This window comes from Nannospalax galili, unplaced genomic scaffold (assembly GCF_000622305.1).
Source record: "Nannospalax galili isolate Female #2095 unplaced genomic scaffold, S.galili_v1.0 scaffold336, whole genome shotgun sequence".
Taxonomy (NCBI): domain Eukaryota; kingdom Metazoa; phylum Chordata; class Mammalia; order Rodentia; family Spalacidae; genus Nannospalax; species Nannospalax galili.
Window position 1 is genome coordinate 2,010,749 of NW_008343385.1, and position 10,578 is coordinate 2,021,326.

The window sequence follows — 10,578 nt, forward strand, 5'->3', positions numbered from 1 at the left end:
GAAAGGGTCTCTCGTAGCCCCAGCTGTCCTGGAACTCACTATGTAGATCAGGCTAGACTTGAACTCATAAAGATCCTCCTGCCTCTGCCTCCCAAGTCCTGAGATTAAAGGCATGCACCACCACACCTGGCATGTTCTTTAAATTTGTTGAATTCCTTGGTCATGTTTATGATTGTTCTTTTAAATTCAGTGTCCTGGGTTATCTCTAGGGGGTTCTCCTTTGTAGAACTCTTCTACAGGATTGGTGGGGTTTGGTGGGGACATAGTGTTTTGGCTTTCCATTTTATTGTTCTTTGGTTGTGGTTTGGCATGTGAATTTCTTTTGTTGTTTATGATTCTGTTAGCAAATTAAGTTGAAGTATGCTTCTGTTTGTGTTATCCAGGTGCCTAGATCCTTTCTTTATTGATTATGTAAAGCTGGTTGGTAGAGGGTTCAGGTTCTCTCAGGTTTATTTTGGAGGGAACTGATGGCTTCAGATCAGCTATTCAGGGGTACTCACAGAAACCCGATTCAGGTTCTCATCAGGTACACTCAGGCTTCCTTCACCACATAGAGGCAGGACCCAGGGTCTCTCAGGCAGTCCTGTGCATTGTCAACCCTATGCCAGAGGGAGGCCAGAGGGGGTCAGAACTCAGCACTCTCTGGTGGTTTGCTGAGATCCCAGCCTTAGCCTACCAGATCTGCCCTGGGGCCCTGGGAGGCACCTCAGCAAATCCCAGGTAGGGGGATGGTATGGTGCAATTAGGGGAAGCTCACCACCACATGGAAGCAGGATCAGGGCTGTCAGGCTGTCCCCTGGGTTCTCAAGCCCTCTGGTAGTTGGAGGCCAGATGGAGGCCAGAACCCAGCACATTCTGGTGGTCTGCTGAGCTCCCAGCAGGTACCCTGATGGAGGAGGTCTCACTAAGCATAGTTTTATAGGCAATTTTTATTTTTTTAGTAAGTAGCCTTCTCTCTCAATATTGTTCTTGTTAGACTCTTTCCCTTTAGATTGATTGAATCTAGGTACAAGAAATAGATACACTGAGGAAAAAGATTTCTGAGTGAAATAATCAACAAAATGCAAAGATAAATCCAATGATATCTTTAAAAAACTGATTATGAAGTTTATTCTCTTCCTATTTCTACTCCAGATAAAAATAATAGTAGAAGATGTCTGGTGAAAGTGAAATTTTGACCCCAGAAAACATAAATAGAGCATTTCTTAGGAAACCAAACTTATTGTTTAGGTGCATTCACTTTCTAAAAATGTAATTTAATTTTTCTAGGAAGAAATGAGGAAAAACACAATTGAGCTTCTGGAAATTGAAAGTATGGAGCTGAGCAGGCTCTACTTCCTGTTGGAAACTGTGCCCTTCACTGTTAACAGGGAGGTGGAAGGTACAGTGAAGTTGTCATTTAGTTTCTCTTTTAAGAAAACAGAGCCCAGTATTTGTGAGCAAGATGAGCTTAACAGTTGTGCTTGTATAAGCATCACTAGGAAGATGACCTGGTGTAACGGTGTGATCTGTAATAATGCCTCCCCCCCACCGATATTTCAAGTGCAAATAATGACCATATAGACATTTAATTTGCATAATTTTGTTTCTAAATAGATTAAGAGATGGATCAGCCTGTCCCAGTTTAATATTTATACAATCAAATTAGGCAGCTTGGATGTCCGAATTCATCATTCTACTTTCGGTTTGTGTCACTTTGGTAGCTCTAGGTACTTGGTTTAAATAGTCCCGTTTGACTAACTTTTCTCACTTAGCATAAGGTCTTCAAGGTTTATTTATATTGGAGCATGTAGGAATGTCTTTTCTGTATAATGAGGAATAATATTCCCTGGTGTATATCTACCTCACTTTGTTTATTCATCCCATTGCTAGTGGACGGTTTGCTAGCTTCTTCTCCCTTTTGGCTATTGTGAAATTCATTTTCCGAGCAGCTGGAAGTGTTGGCCATGGTTCACAGCTGAATTTCTCTCTAGAAATTACTTTGCACCAAGACAGTGGCTTTGCCCCAGGTGACATTTCCTCCCTAGGTGTCACAATCAGTGATCAGCTACTATGACTCCCTATATCAATATAGAGCAACTCTGAAGTGTCCTCACAGTTCCAATGCTCTTCACATTTTAGTTTCCCCTCTGCCAGTCTTGCCACTCTTAATCTCCATAGGAGATGCTCCTGAAAATATTGTACCATATGTTTTCTGCACACAAACTATAGAATTTGTTTCCCAAGGAGCCCATCTTAAAAAGGGTGATTCAGATAAATAAATAGCATTTTGCTTGTTTGTTTGGGTTTATATTTTACTTTGATTTTGTTTTAAGACATGTTTTCATGCAACCCAGGCTGGTCTGGAGCTCTTTCTCCTGCTTCTAACCCCCAAGTGCTGGGATTACAGGTATGTGCTACCTCACCTGGCAGAAAGCAAAGGAAAGCAGCCAGGTGTCCTGATGCATACCTTTGATCCCAGTACTCTGGAGGCAGAGGCAAGCAGGTATTTGTGAGATCAAGGCCAGTCTAGTCTACACAGTGAATTCCAGACCAGCCAGGCCTACAGGGATCCTGTCTCATAAAAGAAAAGAAAAAAAAATTTAAGATAGATGTTCCACCTATCTATCCACTTACCAATGATGATCTGTCTAACTGTAAGGGAACTAGCTGTATCTTGTAGATTTCCCCCTTACCAACTGGCAAATGTTTAGTAGTGGGCAAAGGATTTTATAGAGAAAGAGAGGAAAGGATTTCTCTTCAGATTCCCGTGCTCAGCTTGACAGACTCCCATAGAGCATGTGACTTCAGCATGCTTGAGTTCAGCAGCAGCCTGTGGTCCTTGGGGCCAAACTGTCCCCAGCCCCTTGGATAGCTTCATAGCACAGCGCCACAGATAGGCACCTCTCTGTGAAGAGCTCCCCTGTACTTCTTTGGGTAGTTTTGCACTGAGTATCTCTGTGTAGACAAGTTCTCTTAACAGTCCAGAGGGATTTCCAGCAAGTTCTGCTGGCTTGGCATTTCATAGATTTCTTTGCCTTCCAATGGGCCACATACCTCTTTAGTGAGGTTTGCCTCACAGGACTGGAGTCACTGCTTCCTTGAGCTCTGTCTCAACCTTTCCTGAATTGTTTACAGTTTACCTGTGTTCTTACTACCTGTTCCCCTGTTATTCTAATCTTTGGTTGTAGTCAATGGCTCTTTTTAATTAACTTTTCTGCTTAATTTACTGTGAGATTTCTGCCCTCAAGCTAGACCCTAACTAATTCCATAGGTTATATAATAAAACAATATGCTTGGTGTCAGAATAGTTTGACAAGGAAAATACAAATTACATATACACAGAAAAAAATAAGACTTAGAAGAATCTGTGTCAAAGGAAAAGTTAAAAATGTTTGTTTTACTTTTTTGGTTGCTTTTCTTTGTTTTCCAGCTTGGGTTACATTTATATAAATGGGAAACACCTCTGAGTAGGAAAAAATACGATATCACATTACCTTATAAGGTCCTTGATACATGCTGCATATGTAACCAAGAAGGTTTAAGTGACCTTATGTAAGTGACCTTACTGCTTGACATGTGGTCTGTGGATCAGCAACATAAACAGCAAGTGAAAACTTGTTTAGAAAGCCTAGAATCTCCAAGCACACTCCAGACCCACTGTTCTGCATCAGAACCTGAATTATAACAGGATTCCCCAGTGATTTTATGTATATTTGAGAAACAAAGTTTGAGAAACTTTGTTACCGTGAAAAATTTAACTAATAACCTAGAAAAACAAAAACTAAGAGGGAAGTAAACTATATCTCTGAGGGGAGCAATTATCTACTGTCTGGGGAAATTGTGTGGGAGTAGATGGTTAAGCACCTTTTGAAACAGCAGTGTTCAAAGCCTCATGAACTTGACCCTTTCACTGAAGACCTACTTGCATGATTACACTTGTTTGATATTTATTCATGGCTCAGTAGCTATTACATTGGCTTCCTCAGAAAAGAGAATCTGAGGCAATGACTTTTGCCCATTGTATTTTTAGGGAGTATAATCCAAAGAGGAAGGGCAGGATAAGGAGACCAAGACCATGGAGGAGAAACAATGTGGGGAGCATTATAATGTTAGGGCCAGCTAGCCCCAAGAAATTAATTATGAGAACATGCCCCTATAATCTAACTCATTTCACCCACTGATGGGAGGCAGAAGTATTTCTGCCCTGCCTCCTGTCCAGCATTTGTCCAATGTTTGTCCCTCCTTCTAAGTTTCTGGTTTCACTTGCATGGGTGTGGTACCTAAAGAAACCCTGTGTTAGAGACAGTAGAAAGTCCGAGGCAGGGGCCGAGGCATACATGGGGCCAGTGGGAGCCAGTTGCTATCAGACTGCAGCTCTGTTAAACTTTTCAGAGCATGGGAACTGATTATCATAACAGCAGCAGAAATCAGAGAAATAAAATGGTGAGGTTGAAGTGGGAAAAAGTGGCAAGAGGTACCTGGCACAGAAATATGAGAAGAATATGCCTATGGAAGACAGTTTTCTTCTTAATTTGAGGGGATCTACAATTATACTCTTTCTTGAGTGAGTCACATTTCCTTCTTGCTTTTAAGAATGTGTCAGAGATGCTCGCAAATTAAATCTTCTTGAGATAGATCAAATGCGAAAGAAGATTGCAAAGATGGATAATGAAGCAGAGTTTCTAAAGAAGAGAATAAATGATCTGAAGGAAAGCAATGAAGTCCTGGGGTAGGTATTTTTTAATTCAGTATTTGAGAAAGTAGGGATCTGGATTGAGTGCAGAAAGCATGCTTTATCCTCTGACTGGAACTGGGGCAGGGCAGGTTAAGAGACCCAGGCTGAGCAGAAAATCTTCACCTGCTGCAGCCAGAAGTCCTATGCCATTTCAGGGCCAATCCAGCTTCCCAGTATCAAAGACTGGTTACGAGTAAGCCACAGACCACTTCCAAGGCCATCTCCCAAGATGGAGGCGTACAATGTTTTTAGTTTTTATTTGTATAAAAATACATTTGCATCTCCACTCTGCTCCAAAGCAAGATGGAATTAAATAAAAACCAAGCCAGATCTAATGTATCTAGTTCATTTGCTTAAAGATACTGAGGCATGCTTATAAGCTACTGGGGGATGGAGTTGATTCCCAGGAGAGGGCTCTGGAGTTTACATGTATAGTTAAATGAGAACACCATATATAACTGCCTGGAACTTGGGCTCTTACAGTTCTTTATTCCTGAGGTGTGCTCCCTCAGACTCACACTTCATCCCATGGGCCTCATTTGCTCCATCTGTAAAACTGGATTCAGAACTCCTCACTTGCTGCAGCTCGTGAGAGGAAAATTTATTCTAGAAGAAAACAGTAAAACGATTGGAGAATAACTTAGCACTCTAAGCAAATTTGCAAGACTAATGCATCAATATCAGAATGTTGGTTGTCTAGACCAAGAAATGATCAAAGAACTGTTGACATAGGGGGAAAGTGTCCTGGGAAGCTACAATGGAAGATAGTTGTTTGGTACACAAGATAGCAAAGCCTTAGGAATCAAGGGGAGATTTGAAGGCCTTGGAGGCTCAGGGACATGCTTCCCAAACCAGGACCTCAGAACACCTGTCCTGGGAGATATGTCATGAAAAAGGATCATAATTATCTGATTTTGAGGAATAGTGAATAGCCTAACCTCTATAGAATTCACAATGCAGATTTGTGCACAGAACATGCTGTCTACTGTTGCCAGAGACAGCTATACATAGATTATTTCTAAACCAGTAGCCAGAAATAGAATGCACAGCTGCGTTTATCCAGCAGCATCACATCCTTATGCTCTTGTGATTTTCAAACTTGGATGAGCATCAGGATCCTGAGAGAGCTTGTTAAAATACAAATTGCTGGGATTCCATGGGTCTAGCAGGTAATAGGGTAGAGCCAGATCTCTGCATCTCTTACAAGTTCCCAAGTCAATGCTAACTTTGACACAGTGGGAGAACTCCTACCATTGACAAATCTTTAGGGAAAGACACAGTATACATAGAAGGAGGTGGTTTGATAAGCTAGCTAGCACTGTCAAGTTGTAATCTCACTTGTTGCATCTACTTTTCAAAGAAAGATACATTCTCAAAGTGCTCACAAGCTCTGATGGGTGGTGGTGAGCCTCCCCTGTCTCCTGGGTAGTCCTGGGAAACTAGAAACAAGGCAGATCCCTCTTGCTGTTTGTGAGTGCTCTCTTCTCAACTCACCTCTCTCTCTCTCTCTGTCTCTGTCTCTCTCTCTCTCTCTCTCAGACACGCACACAGACACACACACACACACACACACACACACACAGAGTTAGGTTTTGGGGCTTGACTGAGACTTTTCAATCCTTGGGCTGATTCCTTCTCAGGTTTTGTGTGCTGGACCCACAAAGTACCCACTGACTGACTGACCCCCTTACCAGGCCTCTATCTCAAGATACTTTTTATTGTATCTTTTCTGTAAAGTGTGGCCTCTGCAAAATAAATCTCCCAACAGCCTGTTTCTATTTTCTTGAGCCTTCAAACATCCCCCACCTTAAGTCTCTAACTCTTGGAACTAAAAATTAGGCAAGGTGTTTATGTTGTAGGAGCTTTTAAAAAGTAAAACAGGCTGGAGAGACGGCTCAGCAGTTAAGAACACTGGTTGTTCTTGCAGACCTGGGTTCAAATCCCAGCACCCACATGGCAGCTAACAACTGTCCATAACTTCAGTCCCAGGGGATCCGACAGCCTCTTCTGACCTCTGTGGGCATTGCACGACATGGGTGCACTTACCTACATGCAGGCAATACACACATACACATAAAAATAATAAATACAAATTTTTAAAAGTAAAACAGGGGCTGGAGAGATGGCTCAGCAGGTAAGAGCACTGACTTCTCTTGCAGAGGATCCAGGTTCAATTCCCAGCATCCATATGGTGGCTAGCAACCATCTGTAACTCCAGTTCCAGGGGAATTTAACACCCTCTTCTGGTCTCCACAAACTTTGCATGACATGGGTACACTTACATATATGCAAGCAAAACACTCATACACATAAAATGTAAATAAATAAACAAATAAAAGACTATCAAAAAAGTAAAGTGGAGAAATGGCACCTGTTTTTCCTTCTTCAAACCCTTCTGCTTTCCCTGGGCTGCTTTCCCTGGGCTGGCTGTTTCTCCCAGTATCAGGTCTTCCTCAGGGATATGTGACCAGCACTAAATGTGTAAGTTCATGACTCCTGTTGTACTCAGATCTGGTTGAAAAGATGAGGATCAAATCTCAGGCATCTTCTAAACAGTAAAAATGGATGTTACCTCCTTTTCTGACTTCTGTCCAGAGAAAGGCTAGCTTTCTCTTGGGACCATCCTACAGGGCTGTGGTATCAGTGGCTGGAGATGTGATGGAACAATCATCTTCCTTTGACTTAATGACCTACCTCAAAACATGCATCTGGTCAGATCCCATCCACCTGTTCAAAATGACTTTGGAATCATCTTCTCTAATTATTACCTGCTACATGAGGAGGGATGGAGTGAGGTGGGGCCAGGTGACATTGTAGCAGTGGGCAAACAGGTGCAAGGTTGACACTTGTTCTGTTTCCTTCTGTCTTTATCTCAGTTGAGTTTAAATGATCGCAAAGACAACTAGCACATAAGCACCTTTACGAGGGCTCACAGCACCAAACAGACTCAGTCCTTCCTCTCCTGAGTGCCTTTTTATGTTGTACATGATTCTTTCCTCCTAGTGAAAAGCAAGAAGAGCTGTCAAAGCAGCATGCCAAGTTTGTCCTGTTGCTGAACCATACCCTGGAAGAGAAAGCCACAGCTACTCTTTACATAGATGACACCTGTACCAAACTGAACTTTGAGAGAGAAGAAATCATATTGCAAAAACAATGTCTGCAAGAGGTGCAAGAATTACTGGAAAAACATAAAGAGGAATATTTGCTTAAAAAAGATCTTTTGGCTTCTCAGGTAAGTGATATAATTTATTATTTTTGTTCATTAGCACCTGAGGCAGTAAATAGGAACTGTTTTATTCGTCCTCAAAGCTGGCTGTTAAGTGCTCTTTGTGGTTATCCTCTGTGAACTGCTGAACAGAAATAGAGTGGGAGGCTCAAGGTCTTTTGGAGCCTCTTGGAGAAGGCATTCAGCTGTGTTGAAGCATCTCGGGTCAGGGGAAGAATGCACATGCCAGACTCTGTGACTCTGAAGTGGCCTCTGGCTTGTATGTAGACATAGAGATGGGGAGTTTGCCAGCATCTTATCTAATTCCAGACCCGAGGCAGCATCTGTATGAACAGGACCTGGGAGTCAGACAGGGCACCAGCCTGAAGCAGGAGTAACCTTCAGAGGGGCTGCCAAGGCCCCAGCACATGAAGAGTGAACAGTGTTTCAAGGCCAGTGGTTTTCCCAGGAGGGTGGCAGAGGGAGCTACTGTCTCTTTTTCTGCCCCTGTAGAGGCTGCACCAGCTGCTTTGTTATGTTGATCAGAATCCACCACCCAATGTATTTTGACCATATTCAGATGCCCTCTCCCACCTCCTGTTTCTGTCCTTTCTATCTCCCACTTCATGCCCTCTATTATTATTGTTTTTAAAATTTATTTTAATTAACTTATTTTGTGATTTTTATTGAGCTTTTGTGCATTTCATAGAATACATCTTAATCAAATTTAGACACCTCCCCTCCTCTCTGACCCCCATAGCCTCTCCCCCAAGATTTCAGGTATTCTGTCGTATATGCTAAGTCCTATCTTGTAAAGCATTTGTATCTAGACATCCCTTGGTGCAAGTTCATCCACTGGAATCTAGTCAGTCTAACTAGAGTCACTCCCTCAAAGAAGATCTACTCTCTTTCACCCGACACTAATCATTTACCAATAGCTCCTTGGCTAGGGTTGGGCCTGCTGCCCATTTCCCCCATTCTATGCTGGGTCTGAGTGAGTTAGCATGGGTCTTATATATGCCGTCACCATTGTTGCAAGTTTATGTACAAGTTCCCACAGGCCTGAAAGCTTCTTTTTCGTTATGGTCGTGCTCCAACCCTGGCTCTTACAATCTTTCTGTCCCCTCTTCCATAGTGGTCCCCGAGCCATGGGTGGGTGAGGGTTAGTATAGGAGTTCTATCTAGGGACACGAACTCTACAGTCTCTTATTCTCCAAAGCTTAGCCAGTTGTGGCCTTCTGTGTGTATTGCACTCTTGTTTTAGGAAGCTTTGCTGTTGAGAGTTGAGGGATGTTAGTACTCTCTACCTGCTGTTCCCCTAAGTTCCACTAGCCTTTGGTATGGAGGTTCCACTGTAGATGTGTCACTTAGGGCTGAGTATCTCTCTGTGTGTGACCAGTTGTGAAACTCTGAAATAGCCTCTATCTGTTGCAAAAAGAGCTTCTTTGATGAGTGATGTATGGCATTCTTGTCTGTAAACATAAGAATCCATATTTAGCATACAATAAGAAATTTCATTTGTCTACAGATGTAACAGAGATATGGTTTTCTCTGGGATTTATGACCTCTCCAGCCATGCGTTTGGCTATATTTACAGTGCCACCCATGAGTTCCCTCTCATTTAGAGGACTTTTAATCCAATAAGATAGCTATTGATCGCCCCATCTTAGTTTCTCCGTTGCTGTGACAAAACACTCTGACCAATACCAACTTGGGGAGGAAAGAGTTTATTTAGCTTACATTTCTCAGGTCACAGTTCATTAGGGAGCCCAAGGTAGGAACTCAGGGCAGGAACCTGGAGGCAGGAGCTGAAGCACAGGCCATGGAGGATCACTGCTTACTGGCTTGCTTCCCAGGCCCCTGCTCAGCCTGCTTTCTTATGCAGCATAGACACCACCCACAGTGGGCTGGGCCCTCCCAGATCACTCAACAATCAAGAAGGTGCCCCATGGACATGGCCACAGGCCAGTCCAATGAAGGCAATTCGCCAGTTGAGGCTCCCTCAACCCAGGTGAGTCAAGTTGACACTAAAGCTGTCCAGCACACCCCCCCCTAGATAAAAGTGCCACTACTGCACCAATAGAGATGGTTTGTGCTCCCGATTGTTGTGGTTATTAGACTTTACAGCTGGGCTGGACCACTGATTGAGTTTTATACTTTAGCAGTTTGCACAGCGTTCTCTAGAACTATGAGAGCTAGTCTTCAGGGAGGTGGCCTCCAGGTCAGTTCCAGCTTCATCGCTCTAAGTCCTGTGTCTGCAGTATGTCCTGTCTCCAGCTATAGGGCCTTACTTTCAAGTCCTGGGGTGGGTAATCAAAGGCTCTGACAATAGCCTGTTATTTGGGGAGTTTCTTGGACTACCCTGACCAACGTTCTAAGGGAAGTTTCTCCGTCTGGCACTGTGTTTATTGGGATGTAGCCTTCAGGTACACATGCACTCGTAGTCAGATAGTGTGTATGTATTTTTCAGGTTTTTCTGTTGTTGTTGTTTTTGCTAATATATTTCCCTCCAGCTTTTTTATGCCACCTAAGCTTTATTTATTTCAAAAGGTACAGTATATGAAATTCTAAAAGAATCAATAAAATATTTTTTAAAAACAGTGAGAAATAGAGAAATAACAAGCTAAAAAGTAAAATGAAGACTTGTAAAACAAAG

General features: G+C 42.7%; 1 protein-coding gene across 1 annotated transcript in view; it reads left to right on the forward strand.

The window, feature by feature from the left end:
• Positions 1–10,578, forward strand: part of Ccdc175 (coiled-coil domain containing 175) — an 81,724-nt gene that overhangs the window by 7,607 nt on the left and 63,539 nt on the right. Inside the window, exons 3-5 of the mRNA XM_029566687.1 lie at positions 1,270–1,381; positions 4,576–4,711; positions 7,721–7,949. Coding sequence (XP_029422547.1) covers positions 1,270–1,381; positions 4,576–4,711; positions 7,721–7,949 — 477 coding nt within the window. The remainder of the gene's footprint in view (positions 1–1,269; positions 1,382–4,575; positions 4,712–7,720; positions 7,950–10,578) is intronic.